Raw genomic sequence first — 20,870 nt, 5'->3', positions numbered from 1 at the left:
ACACCATTCAGAGGATTGTGCTCCTTTGTCTTTCATATTTTGTTTTTGTTGCCTTACAGACCAGTCAAGGCTAAAATGTTTGCTGCATCTGTTTTACATCATTCTGCACTTTGTTTGACATGATGTAATAATTTTAAATACTGAGTAAACTGCATTTTTGTTCCATTTTATTTTTTGCATGGCCTTTACTTTTTGCCTACATGAAATATGTGTTGTTTCCGCTGCAGTTTTGAGAAAATTACACACCGTTTGATCAAAAACGCGCTTCTTGGCGATGAAAATAACTATTTCCCAACCAGTTTGCAAATCAAACCACTTTGACTTTTATTCAATCAATGTCAGGACATTAAAGATGCAATTCAAAATAAACAAGAACATGTTATCAATCCAGTGCGGTTAAGACAGCACTTGTTTTGTTTTTGTTGGATTTTTTTTTTTGTTGCTTTTTTTTTTTTTTTGACCGTCAGCTGGTTCAGAAATCTTTCAGCTCTGTTTGGAATAAGGCCTCAACTGACTGCTCAGACTGTGGTGACTCTCATGACCAGCTCTCTTGTGCTATTGCTGGGTTGGCTGCGGGCCTCTGGCTGCCTCAGGTGGCTGAGTAGGTGGAGGATGTTGTAGGGACAGTGTTGGTCTGGCACCGTTGTGCCGCTTTCGGGGTCTACGTGCGCTCCCAGTTCCCCCGCGGCCGTCACCACGGCCGTGGAAGTGGAGCCGTTGGCTGTGGAGGCCACCACCATCAGGGAGGAGTTGGAGGCGGACACTCCTATCCCGATCTGGTAGCCCTGACCGGGCTGAGACAGAGTCCTGTCCACCACTGCTTCCTTCAGGTCGTCGCTGTCCAGCGATTTGTCATAGTTCAGAACTTTCCACTGCTGGTTGACGGCCTGCCAGCGGTGGAAGATGCGAAACACAGAGGGTCCCTCGTGGACAATTAACGCTGTGGAAAGGAGAGTGGCGGTGAGAGAAAGTCAGTGTCTGGCTGCAGCCTTAATGACACCACAGAGTGATATCCATGCAGTGTTCTCACAGCCAGCAGAAAGTATGAACTGACACAGCTGCAGAACAAACCACACTCATTCTTCAAGCACCTCGCCGTAAAGCCGAGATAAAATCTTTATTTGTGCGATCAAGTAAAGCCACGGAGCAACTTATGACACCGCAACAATCACCGGTTTTGGATTTAGGTCGGTAAAAACGATGCATCTGCTCTCTGCAGTTGTTCGATAACGTCTTATCTCGGCCCAAAATTGCTTATTGATTCATGTTCATTGAACTCAGTATCTGGAAAATTGGAGTCAGTCTTGCCCGCAGTTGCCTGGACCCTGAGGATGTGCTGGATCAAGTGGTGAAAAGGTAAACAGAACAAGAACAGTTTTACTCCTTTAATTAGAGACAATTATTTGTATGCATTCATTCTTTGGTAGGATGTTATTGAGTGTTTAAATGTTTTAACTACTTCAATCTATTTTTCATGACTCTTTGATGGTATTTTAATCTTTTATGTTGCCCGTTAAGGGCCTCATGCCCCATCCTGCATTTTGTCACATTACAACCACAAATTTAGCAGAATTTTATTGCAGTTTTATGCAACAAACCAACAGAAATTACATTTTATTTTCACAAGTAAGTCTAAAAAGTGTAGCATGCATTTGTATTCAGGCCGCTTTCCTCTATCATCCCTCATTACAGATGCGGTGCAACAGATAATCTTCAGAAGTGGCACAAGCTAATTAGTAAATAGAGTCCACCCATGTGTAATTTATCCTCAAATATCTGAGAAGAGTTGTATGTCTTGTATTCAGCCTCTGAGTCAATACTTCGTAGGACAACTGAAAGTCTTTTGGGTCGGGTCCATGTTTGCACATCTAGAAATTAGCATCTCTGTCCACTGAGCTCATCTTGAGTCAATAGACAGTGTGTTTGTGGACACATATTTTTAAGTGTGGTCACAGATTCACAATTAGTTGGGATTAGAGTTTCTCTGGATCATTCTAGCACATAAAGAGTTAAACCTGAGCTTACCAACTCTAGTCCTGAATTAATAGCTCTATCACCGCTCCCCATTTTATCAGTATTTCTGAGCTAAACCTTTATAGCTCTGGCTAAATTTTCAGAGTTTTTTGTCCTGCTGGAAGGTGAGCCTCTAACAAATCGTATTGCGGTATTTTCCTGTCTTTAAAACCACCCGTCTTCCCATCAGCTCATCGTCTCAGCATGCTGTTGTTGCCACCACAAGGCTTCACTGAGGGGCTGGGATGTTACATTTCTGCCACAGTTAACGCTTTGTAGGCAGAACAAAAAGTTACATTCTGGTCTCATCTGGCCAGAGCAACTTCTGCCCTGCTTGCTATGCTGCTCTCTGTGGCTTGTGGAAAACTAGAGAGAGGACTTCTCGTTGCTCTTCCTCAAAATCCAGATCTGTTGAGTAAGCAACTTGTCAACAGATTCATCTGAGCTGAGGACTTCTGACAAATACTCTCCTTGTCTAGTTTGGCAGCTTAAATGGGCGGGAATGATATGTTAGGTTTCCAGTGGCACTATACTCAATTTCAAACTTTTTTAATTGAATGGTAACTTTGTGAAACATTAAGACTCTGGGATAAACTTCTCTGTGTTCCCATATGATGCTGTTTGCTCACAATGTTCTCTGAGGCCTTCACAAATCTTGATGATGAAATTACACTCAGATGGACTCTCTTCACTGGTTAAGTGACTCCTAAAGGCATTTGATTGCTCTGGATTTTAGGAGTTAGGAGTACAGGGCACTGAATACAAATGAGTGCCACACCTTTCAGGTATTTTTGTAAAAAAAAAAAAGAAAATTGAAAACCATTTTCCTTTTCTTTCACAATTATGCACTACTTTGTGTTGGCCTATAAGATCCTAATAAATAATAATTATAAAACAGTTAGAGAACACCTTTGCAAGGGACTATAAATGTGAATGATGAGTAATAAAGTGTTACTACTCTGCATAAAAAATAGAGCTTAGTTTTGATGTATTATTACTACTTAGGTCCTTAGATCCGAGTCATTTCTTCTGTCCTGCTCTCTCTATGCAGGCTAATCAGGTCTCTCCTCTTTTACGTCTACCAGGTGACAAGTTAATCTCTGTAAAGTGCCACGTTAATGACTACGCAGTCAATCCTCGCCACCAAACCGGAGACAATCAATCTCCTCCTTTCCCTCCTCCTCTCCCTGCTGTCTGCCTGCTGCAGCAGCACAAGTTGGAGTTGTCTTAAGGTGGAATTCATCCAAAGCACGCAGACCCTGAAGCAGCAAAAGACGGAGAGCCAGCTTACAGTACAGATGGGATATGTTTCATTTTGGACACCCACTCAAAATCAGAAAAAAAGCGGCGAATAGACGCCTCGGTGCACCTTATTACCTCTGATGTTATGACAATACACAGCAAGCTTCCTGGAGTTTCAGGCTGTAGCTTTTTATTAGAGATTAAAATTGAGTTCAGTAGATTTTTCAATATCTAGTGTTTATGTTTAATTTATTATACGAAGTTTGTTGCAGCAGACTTTCAACTTTAATGTCGAGATTAAATATGTAACCGTGGCCATGCAATGCTGAACTAACCAATGCAAATGGATACGAAGCACCTGAGCGCGCTGTATAGATTAATGCCATCGATTGTCAATAGCTTAAATGGTTTGCCGCATTCACAAATACTGGCTACAGCCTGAACACGTGTGACATTTACTTCTGCCTCTTGAGCACACCTGGATTAATGCAAGCAGACTGGAAGCACTCAATATCACTCTAAATCACTGTCTCACACTTCTGCAAGAACGGTAAACATCAGTGCTTCCTGTGAGGTTCCTCACCGATGCAGACGACGTCCATGAAGCCGTACATGCCGTAGCATATCTGGAAAAGCAGGTCTTGGCGCTGCCAGCGAGCCGACGGGCTGAAAGAGGACCAGACCAGCCAGGAGATGCTCGCCATCAAGAATAAGGAACCCAATATGGCTGCTGCTATCTGCACTTTCTCTATCACAGTCAGGGAGATGGCCTGCCACTGCAAGAGGACACACAATACACCTCAGAGCTTTGGTTTTTATCTGATCCTCTTACTTCAGAGGAAAACAGTAAAACAAAGCCGAGCAAACCAACAATCACCTGAATGATCACTCATTCAAAAGTGAATAAAGTACATATATATTGATTTCAAAGTAAGACAATCAGATCAAACGTCAGATTTATTTGTTACAGGTAAGGTCAGAAATTCTGAATTTACACACAGAAATTTACACACATTCATAATAGGAATGTTTGTTTATTTTGTTTTATTTATTTAGTTAGTTTTTTTTTTTTTTTTGCCAAAATCACTTTTGGCTAAAAAATGACTTAAATGTGCTATTTCAGGAAGATTTTTTTTGTAAATTTACAAATTTATTAAATTAAATTGAATTTAATTAATTTCAACTCTGTTTGTTTTCTTTTTAATCAAAAACTAATAATAATAATTGGCTTGAATTTTCAAGAAAAATTCTCAACAAATGTCCTCTAAAACACCACGTCCTCTTTACATACAGAAACACATGATACATTCCTTCATAAAGAGAAACTTAGTCAAATAAATTCCAATATTTTCCAAATCAGTCCAAGTTATGAATGCAGTCAAGTTCAATTATGCCAGCTGGTTAAAAAAAAAAGTCAACCACATCAAGCCACCGACTTAGCAAAAAGTCTGTCCTTCTAAAGGAGCAGAGTGGAAATTTTGAATCCAGGCTTAAAGCTATAGATGCAGCCACACATGGGCGCCTGAATATTTAATAATATGGGATATCTAAGTTGCTTTTTTGCTTCACTTGCTCATTCAACCCAACATTTTTCTAGCCATCAATAAGCCTCTGGCACAATTCTGCCTGGATATTTGACAACTTTCCTTGCTATAAATGATATCTCTTATTTGAGCCTGTTTGCTTCTTGGAACTTTGACAGTGCAAAGGTCAGAGTAATTTCAGAAACCTAGTGTTATGTATTTGAGGTTTTTGCTTGAGGTTTGGTAGTTTCTGGATTGTTCTTAAATTTGCTAACCAGTTTGGGTCAGATTCTTGGAACTGGGATCCGATTGGATGCTCTGGCAGAACAATGATGCCAAACTACAATCCAAACTGGTTTTTAGGTTGATAAATGATTCTAACATTAAGCTTAAAAATTAACTTGACATTACAATTTATTTAAAATGTGTGCACTATAGTTAAAAGCCAGAAAATCAGTTTAATTAACCTCTAACAGTTCTGCCAAGAAGAGCGATCAAAAGTCCAATCAGAACAATGCCAGAAGCTTGTTGGTGGGAATAAAAATTATGTAGTTTCTCTGCAGTTTGCAAGGGAGCATTTATCTAAGAATTATTACCAAATTAATATAATGTCTTTGCACATAAAGAGTGTATCTAAACTTTCCACCAGAACTGTTTCCCCAGTCGAATACTTTCTTTCTGATATCAGTCTTACCACAAACTCTCTCAATAACGTTCTTGTCACACCACTAGAAGCTAAATCCGAGAGGAAAGTGTGTTCTCTCTGTTTTAAGGATCAAAGAGAGAAAGACTTGTTTAATTCAAAAAACCCATTTTTTCCCCTCCTTGGTTTATGATCAAAGCAAAACTAGAACTGAACCTCTTTCTTCTTTTTTTTTTTTTTTTGTTTTTTACAATGCAAGCTCTAAAAACGGAGTTTCGGGCTTGACATGCAACAAACAATTTGATATGAAGACAAATATGATGAGACAAGGGGAAACAAATATTTTAATACTTAGTATTTATTATATTTGTCAGGGCGCTGTTTGTAGTTATTCCCAGTAATCCCTGACTAGTAAGCATTTAAGGAGAATGTGATCAAATCTGAAAAGCACTTTCGCAGTAGCGCTTCTTGCTTCCGAGCCTTACCTGTAATGGGTTCTTGGTGCTGATGGCAATGACCTGATATTTGTAGTAACAGAGCTCGCAGGCCCAGGAGCCTCTCTCGCTGATCCATTTGATGAGGCATGGCTGGTGGGTGCAGCGGACCGACCCACTGCAGCGACACGGGCTCAGGAGCTCTCCCTGCAGGGACAAACACTCAGTCAAGAAGGGATCCTGTGGATTTTCCTTTTCCAAAGAACCAAATTTTTCTGGTTATTTTCTTGCTATTCCTTCTACATTTTGGATATTGAGGTAGAAAAAAAAACAATACTTGGTTGGGTTTAATTCACTGTAAGTTCCAGAAAAATCTAAACTCTCAATTATGGTATTAAATAATGAAAAACAAGTTAAACATTTACTCTGTTGTCTTTTTTTTATTTATTTTTTTCACATATTTTTCCAGACTTACAGTCAAATGCCTGACATTTCTATGCTGCATGAGATCCCAGAATAACCTGGAGGAAAAAAAATCATCTGCAGATAAATTTAAAACATGATGTATTTCCTTGTTATGTAAAGCTTGATTGATGCCTGTGATTCAGAGGAAAACACTGCCTACAGTAATCACTGACAGCCAGACAACAACTAGTTTTCTCATCTTATTTACTCCGCCATTGTTACCCGCCTACACACGATATTCTGAATTACACTACAGACACAGATATATATATATATATTTACTCTGGCTTATTTATTTTGCAAGGAGTCTCCATGTGCATTAGATACAGGAACACACACCCCCATACACAAAGCAGGCCGCAGCCCGCAGCACCATTCAGGTGTGAAATGAAAGCTTTGCCTTACACCTACTTGACAGGCAAATACTTGATTACTGCTACTGTTGAAGATGGAGGATTAACCACCGAAGGCTAAATGGAAACCCAAAGCGCAACTAAGCTGCAAAACACTGAGCTAAACGTACATTGATGCAGCAGCTCGTTAAATGAACAAAGTGTTGGACAAAGCATTAAAACCAGTGAAAGAGAAAAAGGGATTGTCTCCATAAAGACATTGTACCTCATGACTGCAAATACAACTTGACAGAAACCAGTTTGATCAAGCATCAGCAGGGGGAAATGACATTTCAGCAGGGGGAAATGACACCTTCCATCCAGACAGGATGGAAGGTGAACTGTGAAGTCTGTGGCAAAACATTTTTTGAAAAACGGAATTTAAACACTCACATGAGAATCCACACAGGAGAGAAACCTTTCTGTTGTAAAGTATGTGGACACAGATCGTGTCAAAAATCAAGTTTAAACAGACATATGATAATCCACACGGGACAGAAACCTTTCTGTTGTGACCTCTGTGGACATAGATTTACCCTTAAATCAAGCTTAAACAGACACATGGGAATCCACATGGGACAGAAACCTTTTTCATGTGATCTCTGTGGGCACAAATGTAGCCAAAAAGTAAATATAAACTCTCATTCTTCTTGTAAAGAATGAGACCATGATAAATCCTTTTCTAAGTTTTACCCACCATAAATCCTCTACAGTTCAACTGAAAAACTAATAAAACTATTAGAATAAAGCTACAGTAACCTGGTTTCATCCATTCGCCTTTGATTGGAGGCTGGATTACACATCTTGACTTGACAATGTTTTTAAACTTGTAAAAGTTCTCTAAGTGTTTAAGATTATGGACATCTTTTTGTCTGTAGATCCCTTTAGGGGGAAATCACAGATTTGTTTCATATTTAATTCTCCTGTCTGACATAAATATTAATTCTCCTGTCATGAACTTTTCCCTTTCTGGATGTGGAAATATGTTTGGACTCACTGTGATGCTGAAAAACCTAAATCTTCATCCACGTTATCATAAAAATCTAATAAACAGTTCCTTCTGAAAAAAGAAAGTTCCAGACATGATGCAGCCACTACCATGTTTTACCATAGTCATAGGGAGCGTTTTGTTCCTTTGTAGCCCATCTGCACTCTGTGGTTTTGTCAAAAAATGGATATGCAAAAGAGTCATGGGAATCCCAGTATGAAAACTAAATTATTTATTCAAATTATTCACTATAATGGTAATTGATGATAAGTTTGAATTTAAAAAGACAAAATCCTGAAGCTGAATTAAAAGGAGTCTTAGTTTAGGGGTGGCACATATATGTAACCAGGTTACTGCATCCTTTTTTATTTTTTACATTGCTTAGGACATGTGGACATTTATAGTATTTATTTTTGTTTCTGATTAAAGCTGATTAATATTTAAGCATCTTTTCTTTTCTATTTTCCTCATTTTTCTTTTTATTGGCCCAAGATTAATATTACAGCTTCAGAAAACCTTCAAATAAATTGAAAGCATTAATTAAATTTGTACTCATATCATTAATATATTTATTTCTAATCAAATATGCTTTTTGTGGTTCATTGAGCTTTAGAAAGAGAGGAGAGCCTCTGTCCTTGTTCCCAAGCTCATTTACATGACTTTGAACTTTTAAGCATTGCCACATTACAACCACAGACTTCAATGTATTTTACTGAGACTGTTTGTGCTAGAACAAGACAGTTTAGCTGCAGTAGTAGTAATTGTGACGTAGAAGGAAAACTTTTTGTTTAATCTGGAAACACTTATGTTCCAGATTCACCCGCTTTTCTCTGGTAACCCATAAATATTACACAAGGCTACTATCTGCTTTCAGAAGACATTCTACAACAGTTCTATGGAGGCCTGGTAGTATAAGTGAACAAACAGCTACAAACGCCGCACATCACCCTGAATACGCTATTTCTGCAGTGAAACATGGTAGTGGCAGCATCATCCTCAGTAGTTAGAGGAAAACAGTTGATGGGAAGATGGAAGGTGTTAAACACAAAACAATACTGATAAAAAAAGTTATTCCTGACTGCAAAAGACTGAAGACTGAAAGCAATAAAATCTATTGTAAGACTTGGACATTGCAGTTCCACTTTCAGTCTAAGTTTAACCTACTTAAAGAAGAATGGACAAAAATGTCAGACTACATTGAAAATAAATAAAAAAGAAAACATAATATAATCATATAAATTATATAAATATAATATAATTCTGACAACCACAGCTGCCAGTGTTTTATCATAAGTTAGAGATGTTTTTAGATGTTCAGTGCTAATGGAGACAAACCAGAGACTTTGTTTGCAGAAAAACCTGCACAGAAAACTTGATTTTCTTTAGAGATCACAGAGTGAAAAGGGCTGGATGCAAGTGCATTATTATACTTTTGAAATTAGTATTTTATTTTAAACAACATGATCCTTTCACTTTAAAATTATACACTGCTTTTTGTTGTTTCACTGGCTAAAATCCCAATGAAAGACATTGAGATTTGTAGTTGTAGCATTATAATAATGCAAAATGTTCAAGAGGTCTGACTACATTTGCAAGGCACTATGCCAATCTTGACATTCATTATGATCTAAAACATTTAAGTGTACCCATTGAAGTCATACCCTGAGAATACCAAAAAAAATAAATAAAAGCTTAAACATTAATGCTTCTTTCTGGGTTTTTCATCTTAACAAGGCAAGGAAGGGACATGTAGTGAATAAACATATAAATTAGCCCACCCTGTCTGATGTAACAAATCCCCCTTCCTCTCTCTTTTTTCAGCTGAGGTATTAAATTCTGAGGTTAATGCCGCATTTCCTCTTCCTGTCTATAACAAGCAGAAAGACTGAAACAGAAACACTCACAAAAAAAAGAAAAAAAAATCTGCATGTTTCCAAAATATTTCCCCATTATTGTGCTGACATCTCCGACAGATGGAGCAGCACCCCGGTTTGAAGGGAAGAGAGGAAAATCGAGTGAGTTGCAGGAGAAAAGGCTCATCCACAGATGGCCAGGGTGGGAGTGTATTGGCAGGAGCACCAGAACACTTCTGTTGAGTCCAGTGGGACTCGGGCCGCTCGCTGCGACTGGCCCGATTGCAGCCAAGAGCTGAAACCCGGATCACTCCTATACAACAGTGGCTGGAGAAGGCAGGGGAGTCCGATAACAAACATGGCATCACAGCCGACACATGCAGAAAGTGGGTAACTTACTGTCCTTTTGCTGATCAAATGGAAATGCATCCAGGAAATGCACTTCCTTGGCTGCATTATTCCACCTCCCTGTGCTGCATTATCCCAAAACAACCCAGAACATCTAATTTTCTCCGTATAAAATTAGCTCGTATTGCTATGGATATATAATGGGATGAAAATAAATTAGGTTGGGCTATTCACATAAGAGCCTGGAATCAATACAAGTGAACTCTATTAACTCCAGCTGAGGAAAACTGTAGTATAATATACTAGCTCACACAGAAACTGACTGAAAGTGATTTTTATAATGGCCAATAATATCCTGGCTGCAAGCGTTTATTCTATAAAGCATTAAAAAAGCGAATCTTCTGTGGATTTTAATAGTCTACAAAACAAAAGAAAAAGTGAGCTCAGAAAGGTATAAATTAAAATGTAGATCATAAAATTTCACCTTTGCTTACACTGACGTTTTTATGAGAACGGTAACATTTATAGAAATAAAAAAAGGCCTCTCATCCAGTTCTATACATCAACATCTTCAGTCTGTTTACCTCCCCAAACACAAATAATAAAAAAAGAAGTGAACTGTTTATGTAACTTGTTTGTCTCCCATTCCCAACAAATGGCTGAACATCCTATCCTGCGTACAGCTAGTATACAGAGTGCCTCTATGCTGGAAGGCCATTTAAAAATAATGATGCCAACTTGACCCTTAAGGCCTCTCTTTGTGCTCTGGAAAACATGTTTTCCAAGTGCATTATTCCTGTTAAGATTTAGGAATGAAAGCTTATTCTTCTTTTCTAGACAAGCAAGAAATCCTATAGTTTCAACATACGCTAGAAATAATAGAAGGACAACATAAGGACCTGTCACACATGCAAATATTCCTCAGTGTTTAAATATGCGTGATTCAGTCAAAGATTTTCCAGAACAATTGTTCTGTTTCTGGTTAAAAGCAATAAAAATGATAGTTCTGTACATGATCCAGGTTAAGGTCAGGTCTGAAAGCGTAGGCTGGGATGAAGCAAATGCAGCAAGAAAGCAACAAAGAACCCCCTGTTAGGCCTCTCACTGACCTTTCCCTAAATAGAACAAATAACAGGTTGAAATGTGCTTCATGTTTTTTAAGGAACCCAACTGTATGGCTAACAGAGCGATTCCCTTATAAGTATTCCACGTTATGCCACATTACAACAAGCTTTGACTGATTTTACTTGAATTTTATGAGGAAAATACTATGTCTGGCATGCATTTGTATCTTTCTCTTCAATCCCCTTTACTCTGATGCCCCTAATCAAAACCCAGTGCATCTAAATGCGATGTCTGTTTGTAATTTAATCTCGGGCCGTGGAGGTTTGTTAGAGAACATTAGAGAACAAAGAGCAACAACATGAGCAAAGAATACAGCTGAAGGTGAGAGGTGAAGATGTGGAGAAGTTTAAAGAGGAAATAGATTAGAAAACAATATCACAATCATTCTGAGCCTTATTCAATCCATCAACTGAAGACTGAAGATGGTATGAGAATAAAACAACTGGAAACCTACGCATCATTTAGCAAACCAGCCAAGAGGCCTAGGCTCACTCTGGAGGAGCTGCAGAGATTCACAGCTCTGTTGGAAAAAATCTACAGATAGCACAACTATTAATCCCAAACACAGCTTGACATGAGTCATGTAAGGGGCCAAAAATGTTTAGTCTATATGTGTGCAAAGCAGGTGGAGATGCATTTTTAAAAAGCTAAAATTTCAACAAAAGTAGTTCTGCAAATAGTATATAGGTTTGATGCAATTTGTAAAATACATAAACAACAACAAAAAAAAGGTTAAATCTTGTACCGTTTTCCTTTAATGCACTCATTTGTGTTTGTCTATCACTAAAAACCCTTTTACAGTTTGTGGTTATATGTGAGTTTAAAAACTTATGCAATGCATAGTATTTTTTTTTTTCAGATTACATCGAATAACTCATATTACAGCTATTTGCATAAAAAAATGTTACTACTCAAATTTTCTGCAGAAGGGCATGTCAAATGCCCAGTTAGTGAATTGGGTAATTTCCTTTAACCTTGTACATTACTGATCTTAAAGCAGGCATTTATTTCAGGTTTGCCTGCCTTTAGAAAGAAAACCATTTAAAACATATCTGTTCCTCTGTCACCTTGACAGGAAAACTCTTAAAGTCTGCATTTTACAACTTTAATATTCTGACAGATAGAAAATGAAAGTCGAAACTACCCATTATCACAGCAGAATTCAAACTGTAAGGCTTACCTCATGGAAAATAGAGGGGAGCTATTACACAAGCTTATTTCATTCAGTGGTGTCATATTAAATCAGAATGCAATCGTCTTTCAGTGGCTTCCTCTGTCAGACATTCAAGGCCCTTTCTTAGTGGGATGTTGGAGGAAAAAACCTGCGCCTTCTCTACTCTGTGTCGACTGTCTCAGTCGTGAAGATGGAAGTGTTTTGGAGGTGGACTGTCAGATCAGATACCGCCTGACGTAGTCCGGGTGACATCCTAGAGGCTAAAAAAAAACCCAGATAAATATTGCCAGTACTGCTTGTAACATACAGGGATACACAGAGAGCGCACTCATCTCTCTTTCCGAGCGGAGCCTCATTCTCCTTTACACCTCAGCAGATCCATATCTGGACTCCACCCAAAGCAACAACTCACGGACGGCAGGAAAAAGGAAGATAAAAACATGCATATTGATGGGATGCAATGAAATCAAGTGCTATCGACTCGCTGCGATGTTTCTGGGAAGCCTTAATGAGACATGTTGGAGGAGGCCATGGGAAATACTGCGATTTTTCGCAAGACGGTACTTTGTATGCAGTGCAGAGTGTTGCCGACTATCTGTGGAGTTTCTAAGAAAACAATGACGACGCCTTGTCTCTAAGTCTCATAATGGACCTCATGCCAGTAATAATTACAAAGGCTGAGCCCAGAGGTGGACTGATATGCAAAATTGGTGTTGTAGTAATTAGCAGATGACACATCGAGAGATTATACACAGTGGAAAGAACATGAAGTGATACAGTGAATCTGTTGCTGAGTCAAAGGAGAATTAACAATGAGGCTCATTCCGATCAGAATTTCTGCTCTTCACCTCGGTTGTCTTGCTTCTTGAGATTTTCCTTGGACAGATGAGGTGGGACATTTTCTTCCGGGTGGTCTCAAAAGCGCTGCCAAAAAGCGTAACCAATTTATCAGAGACTCTTTCTTATTTTACTGTGAGAATGCTGTAAAAATCCCACACGGCAGAGATCCTTCAGCAGCTGAGTCTTTCCCCTGTTCTCAACTACAGTGCTGTGAAAAAGTATTTGCCCCCCTAAAGATTTATTTTCTTGACAAAGTTAATTGCTTTAGATACTCAGCAAAATGGCGTGATTAGATAAAGGCACATATAAGACGTATTTTTTAAATTATGATTTCATTTACTAAACGGGAAAGCTCTCCAAAGGAACCCGGCCCATTTTGAAAAAGTAATTTACAACTAACCCTGACAAACGGTTTTGCCAACCTTCGTGGCAACAGCTGCCGTCAAGCATCTGTTTGGCCCACTCTTCTTTGTAGAACTGTTTTAATTCCCTCACAGAATAAATTATCGGTATAAAGTCATGCCACAACATCGCAATTAAATTTAATGGCGGGGGTATTATGTAAAATTTACTTTTTACAGCTTTGTGTCACAATATATTATTATTCCCTCAACAAAAACATACCTGGAGTATTACTTTGCTTCTTTTATGAGTGCTTGAGGAATCGTTTCATTTCCCATGGCAGCGATTCGAGGGTGCCTGAATGTTTTCTTCTGTAAGGAGCTGCAGTCTCAAGTCGAGCTTCTAACTCAAGAGCACCCCTCACCCGTGCCTTCAGGTTCCTCCAGACTAGTGGCTGCAGCAATTAGCAAACACCCAGTGGAACTGCAAAGTCTGCTTAGCTCATCACTCCTGAAATGGCTGTAAAATAGCATAATGTGGGAGCATTGTTGTAGGAGCTTCTAAAAGAGGAAGGAGCTCAATTAAATTGAAATTTATTTTAAATCATGTCTGATATATATACACAGTCTTTTTTATAACAACTGGTAATATAGTTGCTTGATTGTGCTTTAAAATTGCACTATGTGCATGGAAGACGCATAAAAGGCCATTTTTCATGAACACTGACCTTAACTCAGGCAACTTCTCTAAGAGCAATTTAAATGGTCTGCCACTCTTCCATGCTTTCTCTATTTGTGGATATTGGATCTCACTGCGCTTCACTGAATTTCAAAAGCCTTCGAAGAGGCTTTGTAACAGTTTCCAGGCCAAAAGATGTCAATGAATTTGTCATCTGTTCTTGAAATTTGTTAGATGACATGGTCTTTTTTGAGACATTTGTCCTTATTTCATGCTGATTTCTTGATTCTGCAGCTTTTCAGGTTTCCAAAAAAATAAATCTAAACTCTGTTGTTTTGTGATTTGCTTATTCAGATATGCCGGGTTGATTTTAACAGTTTGTTTTTCTATCAATAAATAAAATTGTGATTTGAAAACTGCACTTTGTATTCACTCAGATGATCTATGTCTGGTATTGAAATGATTGTTGATCTAAAATATTTTAGTATAGGGAAAAAGCAAACATGTTTTTCTCATGGCTTTACTTTGACAATCTTTGGGTAACTTCAACTATTCAAATATCAAAACATCCAACTATGTTGAGAATATAATAGCTGCAGTCTCTACTTTATATCACTTTAATAGGTTTTTAAAATGTTCCACTTTTTTTAAACAAAGTCTCCATATAAATAACTCATGTAAACTTTTAAATCACTATAAGATTGTGCTCTTTGAAATGTATTTTTACTCCTCTTACATTCAGCTATATGCACTAATCAAGCTTTAAACGGATGAAATCAGTTATTACCACACATTTCAGTTTTTATTGTGTTTTACTGATTTTATAAAATTGCAGCAACACGTACTATTTCATCACAGGTTTCATGACATTTTGATCATATGCTGCTTTGCCTGAACCTGAAGGACATTGTCCACTCTGCTCAACAGCAAGGCTATGATTTTTTACATACATGTTCTTCCCACTGGTATTTCTCTAATAAAACTGTAATAATTTATAAGCATTTAAATTTGTCCTCTTTCACATAGTGTGACTTTCAAATGGGAATTGCAATTGCATGTCCTTCAAGCAGGAAAATCACATACATTTTTCCATACTGTACATGTGAAAAGCTATGGTTTTCTGAGACGTAAATTATGCATTCTTACTTTTAACCCACTGCTGACACAGTTTTTGATGGGATTTCTTCTGCGTATTCCTTTTACACCATTTGCTATTCTAATATTCCTAATGCTCAGCTCAGCCTCTTAAACAGATCAGCTAACCCATTTCTGCAGGAATTATAATTTCTAGTTTTATGTTTTATTTCAGGCACCTACTTTCACTTTCTTTTTTTCCTGCTCTGTTTGATGATGTGTGGCATTATCACCAATACGGCTCCAAATGTGTAGAACTGCAACATGATTAACCCGAATCCTCTTTCCTTCTGCTGTCAAGCATCATGTTACATTTATTATTATTATTATTAATATTTGTCTGTTGCGGGTGGCGGACATGAGGAGGCGAGGCGGAGGTATTATTTGATTTTGTCATGCAGGTAACGCTTTGATGTGTCTGACTGTAATGAGTTGTTTCTGCATCTCTGCGTATCCTCCACACTTGTCAGCCGGCAGGACAAGGTCTTTCATTATCCCTCCGGCACCAGCAGCAGCACCAGCAGCAGCAGCTATCTTTACAAGCCATGCAGTGGGATAAGAAGAGGCAAAAGTGCAAACCGTGAGCTGTGTGGCTGCCTTAATAAGATACTAAAAGTAAATTTTATTCTTTTTATTTTGGAAACGAAGTTGCAGCTGTAAACCCGAAACCTCGAGAAAAAAAAAAAAAAGACTGAATCCTCTGAACATTCCAACCCGTGTGAAGTTAAAACGATGCGGGGAGGTTTCTAGCCACTGAATATATTTTATTCATTTCATGAACAGCTTCTGTAAAACAAGTTAGTGACAAATCTGAGAACACTGAGTAGCATTGCGATCTTGGAAGTGTGTGCTACTGTTTCTCAGTCAGTGGAGCCAAATGAGGAGACTTCAGTGTCAGACCCAAGGCTAGAAAACAATAAGTAACCTCCAAAAGTAAAAAAAAAAAAAAAAAACAAGCATTGAGCTGCTTTTGCACAGACCTGTATTTATTGCAACAGCTGTGCTTTGTTGTGCTCTTAATTGAATCTCTGCAATGTGATTCAGTGTCGCAGCTTAATTAGATATGTGGTTTATTCTACAAAAGGTGTCAATGGTGCAAATATTTTCACCCTTCTTTGAACTCTGCTCAACTTGAGATGATAATGTGGATTTTCTGGTCTGCTACAGCAGTGATCTTCACATCGTTTGGCTCCTAACTCCCAAAATAGCAAAGCAAAATGCTTGAAACACAAACTATCAGTGCAAGATGTAAAGAAACATTCATAACCCAGTCAAACTAGAGAACAATGACATTGTTCCATGAAATAATCTGAATTTCAAATAAATCTTGGCTGAATTGGACTGTATAGACATTTGTTGTGAATTTTCACTAAAGTCCTACCATCTACTTTATTATGAACACTTTTACAACTGCTTGCTCCATAAAAATATTTTAAAAACCCAATAATTTTACAGCAACTCAACATTTAGGGATCTAGACATGGATAACTATGAGTTGTTGTTCAAACCAAGAATCAGAATAGGAGAAAAAACGCATTGAAGTGTCTTGGATATTGGATGGTTGTTGCTGTCAGGTGAGTTGATCTGACTGATTCTGAAACTGGTCTTGAGGTTTTTGCACACAGCCGTCGCTCCGGTGTATGACAAACGGCCTGGAACATGATTAAGTATTCAGTGAGCATCAGTTTTGAGGATTAAAATGTCTTGAGACTGGGCAAGCTAATTCTAGTTGACAGGCAGATAACATTTGTTCAGATAATAACTCATTACAACCAAGGTATGCAGACTACCATCTCTGAAAGAACAATACATCAAACCTTGGACCAGATGGGCTACAGGAGAAAACCGCAAACTATCTGTCAAGATCAGGAAACTGGGGCTAATTCCCACAGGCTCAACAAAATTGGACAGTAACAGATTGGAAAACTATTTACTGGTTCAATGAGTTTTGATTTCACCTGCACCATGAACAATCTGGAAGCCTGGATACACCCTGCCTCACACTGGTAGAGGAGGTGTGATGATGTGGGAGATATGTTCTTAGCACTTTTTAACACCACAGCCTATTTCTAACTGCTTATATGGAGAGATGTTTTATTTTTGCACGTTTTTTTGCACATGTACAACACTAAATGCAAAGATTTAGGGCTAGCCATGTCTGTTTGCTTTCCTCAAACACAAAACAAGCAACTTGGACATACTGCTCTTTAAAACTATAGAATTAATGAAGGTTAAAGGTCAAAGTGGTATCTAGACTTAGCGCTCTACTAAACCCTTTTCCTCCTCTCTATTCCCAGCACTTAATTCAGGTGACAATATTCCACTGAGAAATTGGACACTTCTTCATGAAGCTGAACAGCATCGGTTCTGGCTCCTAATACAAGTGTGACTTAATATTCACATAAATGTTATGCAAGCGTTATCAAACCAGGAAGTATGTATTTTTATGCTTTTATGCGGCAGAAATAATTGTGACACTAATTGAAACACAGGGCATATGGATAACTATTAGTTCTTAGAAAGTATTTATCCCCCTTAAAGATTTATTCTGTTGTAGATCATCAAAGTTAATCTGAGAAAATACAAAAAGGACCTTTTGGTGGTTTAATTTCATCAATGGGAAAAAAAAAGGTAAATGGGAACCAATTGAGTTTAATCACAATGTTTTAGAAAGCTGAGTTCAGTTTCACTATCACACCCAGGATTACTGTCTAGAGCGCTATTGCAGTGACTTGACCTGCAAAAATGAGACTTCATCAAATTCTCCTTTTTGCAAAAATGCATTGCAAAAACAAGAATGTAATTATTCTATTCACTCAGCAAATGAATAGAATTGGTCTGACTATATGAATAGGCTTAAAAGTCTCAAAAAATAACAACCTAAACCAATTAACCAATTATGCCTTCAAGCATTTGCAATAGCAATGAGTCCTTTAATTGTGACCGATTGGTTTTACAGACTCTTTAGACACATGGTGTGGTGCCTGCTTCATGTTGTCAGACAGGTCCAAGTTGGGAACTGATTGATTCAAGTCTGACAGTAATACAATGCAGGTGTGATCAGTGAAATCTAGTGAATTCACCTTTACAAAAAAGGGAATTTAAAGACATCTATATTTTTGATTATTTGAAACAAGTGGAGAAGTAGAAGAAATCTGCAAGGTGGTACATATTTTTGCCACAGGACTGTATGGAAGACTTCAGATGTATTCATTTGTCATAGTATTTGCATGTAATTAAGCCGGATCCCCGAGTATTATCGCCCACAGGCGCCCAAAGAGGGTGTTAATCCTGCTTTGATCAAGAGGAGCATATTTCCCAGAACTTACATGCTCTGGTCCCTGGAAGCAGATCCTGCAGACAGGCGTCCTGAAGCCACTCTCCGTGTAGCTGGTAAGAGAGAACCTCTCCTCCAGCTTCCCCTTTGAGCAGTCATCAGAAGAGCTGCTACAGCCGCGAAGAGCCGCGGACAGCTCGGCGGCGTCCACCCAGCCCCCAACCGGCCGCTCTCCGCCCGGGGCCCCGGCGGCTCCGGCCGCAGACGGCACAGTCCGGTCGCTTCCGTTCTGCTGCTGCTGCTGCTGCTGCTGGTGGCTCCGCGTTAGGGTGTTGTTGTTGTCGGGGACGGTGACGGTGACGCTCGCCTCATGGCTTTCCGAAGCTTGGCCGCTCATGGGGGTCAGCGGAGGCAGCGGTGTCGGCGGTGCCCGTGGCCCGAGAAGGAGCACCCTCAGGTCACCAAGCAGGACGCAGCAGCGGCTCTTCAGCATGCCCCGGCTGCGCTGCATCGGGCTGTGTCCGGCCAGAAGATCACAGCACCGAGCCGAGGTGCTGGAAGACGAGTGCCGTTTGTGTCCCCGGCATAAGCAAACACCGCTGCATGCGTGGTTGGATGAAACGCGGGTTGTCGGGGTTTAAATGAGCTCTTTTAGTTTATGTTATTCTGAATCGGATCACTATTCCAAAGGTTTTATTGTCTTCCCGCGAAGATGTAAACAGAAAATGGAAATAAATCCCATCGATGCAAACAAGTGTCTGAAGCCATTAGGTCCATGAGAATGAAACATCTAAAAGAGGAAATTTAAATATTAGACACATGGAAACATGAATTTATTTCATAAAGCTACATTTTCACCTCCTTTCATGGCCTCATAATTAAAACTGTCTGCTACAACATGAACTGTATGGACAGGTTTATCCCTCCTGATTCACAATCTGCCTTTGAAACAGAATCGGAAACAAAACACTAAGCACTTGATCTTTGAATTAAAATTTTCTCACAGAGAAAGCCACTGCGATTTAATCCAGCAGATTGATGTCGATGTCTTGTAAGGCTTTCTGACCAAATTAAGTCAACCGATTTACATTTGGGAAGCAGATTCGGTCTTACCTGAGGAAATATACACCAATTTCAAGCAACACGATCCGCAATTTCTCTGTTTCCCTCACAGATTTTCATCCAGACTGCAGGTCTCAGCTGCACGTCTCACCGGGAAGCATTTACATTCCCAAATCATCAAATCTCTCCGCAGATCCGAGGACTGAACCAGAGGGGGGTTTAAATCCATCCGGTATAGAGGGGTGAAAAAATCCACCCGGGCTTTCGGACCGTCCTGCTCCGGGTGAAAAGCGTCCGCACAAGAGCCCCCGGATCCTCCTGTGATCATTGGCTGCTGGATGGGTGCTGCAGCTTCAGCACCATTATTCCTGGGACAGCTCCCAGACGCCGCACGTCACCGCCGCACAGTGATGCAAGCGGCCAACTCATTACTACAACTGTGCAAAAAAAAAAAAAAAAAAAAAAAAAAAAAAAAACACACACAACATAAAAAACACAGGAATATGCATAATTAGCCTGGACTTGTTTTCTGTATGTTGTAGCTTTTTTTTAAACAAAGAGACTTCTTTACATCCAAGGGCTGGATTACAGCGCTTTGGCAGACGGGTGTATGTTTATTGGTGGCTTTTGATCTTTTTTTAAAGGTAATATATATGCAATTCCTTGATTGTAGGCAATCTGATTACACTAAAAGGATTAGATGTAATCCATCTACAACCTCTAATATCAAACAAAATCGACCATTAACTGGATTAATTACGAAATACAATAGTTTTACTTAGCAATCTTGCCAATCTAAAATAATTACCTCTCTAGATCTAATTACTTTCATGGTCTATGTGCCATTAAAAATGGATGTGTAGCCGGTTTCCTCTACTTTGTACATTTGGGATGTTTACAGACACCTGATGGGAGCTGACACCTGAGCTCCAGTTTGATGGGCTCTGGGATGACAGATGAAGAGTGTAACCAGCGGGTGGCAACCAGGCAGGAGAAGAAGAAACAAACAAGGAGATTTCGGCAATAACAGAAAAACACTGCAACACTGCAACAGCCTGACTGACAGAAAGGTGCTGGAATTCATTTCTGGCTTTAAGGCCTGGATATATCATGATATGTGTTTGGCTTTCCAGTCAGTCTCCATCCTCAACATGCTCTTTTTGATTTTTGGTGTCTTGCAAAAACATATCCATTCCTCCCATTTGTCACATTACATCCACAAAATTTCATGAACTTTGTTGCAGTTTTGTCTGACAGACAGACCTGAATGGTCAACTTTTGCCCCAGTCTCAACTCTTTTGCAGTTTTTAACAGATTGTCTTCCAGGATTGACCTGT

The 20,870-nt window shown here is 39.1% G+C and overlaps 1 protein-coding gene across 1 annotated transcript; it reads right to left on the bottom strand.

Annotated features, from left to right (window-relative positions):
• Nucleotides 1-299: 299 nt before the first annotated feature.
• On the bottom strand, nt 300-19,950 carry marchf4b (membrane associated ring-CH-type finger 4b). The gene is made up of 5 exons (XM_008403948.3): nt 19,585-19,950; nt 18,524-19,261; nt 5,907-6,062; nt 3,839-4,031; nt 300-940 (listed from the first exon to the last, which is right to left on the bottom strand). The coding sequence occupies exons 2-5, from the start codon at nt 18,980-18,982 to the stop codon at nt 519-521; spliced, it is 1,230 nt and encodes a 409-aa protein (XP_008402170.1). The 5' UTR covers nt 18,983-19,261; nt 19,585-19,950; the 3' UTR covers nt 300-518.
• Between the last annotated feature and the right edge of the window lie 920 nt (nt 19,951-20,870).

The sequence above is a fragment of the Poecilia reticulata genome, chromosome 2, assembly GCF_904066995.2.
Source record: "Poecilia reticulata chromosome 2, P_reticulata-male-v2, whole genome shotgun sequence".
NCBI lineage: Eukaryota > Metazoa > Chordata > Actinopteri > Cyprinodontiformes > Poeciliidae > Poecilia > Poecilia reticulata.
This window is presented reverse-complemented; position numbering and strand designations above follow the sequence as displayed.

What these genes read in the sequence shown, in the direction of transcription:
- marchf4b (XM_008403948.3), bottom strand. Translation starts at nt 18,982, where the DNA reads ATGCAGCGCAGCCGGGGCATGCTGAAGAGCCGCTGCTGCGTCCTGCTT. An exon ending in GCACCAAGAACCCATTACAG is followed by an intron (nt 4,032 to 5,906) that starts GTAAGGCTCGGA and finishes GTCCTCTTGCAG; the next exon opens with TGGCAGGCCATCTCCCTGAC. An exon ending in CATGGACGTCGTCTGCATCG is followed by an intron (nt 941 to 3,838) that starts GTGAGGAACCTC and finishes TCCTTTCCACAG; the next exon opens with CGTTAATTGTCCACGAGGGA.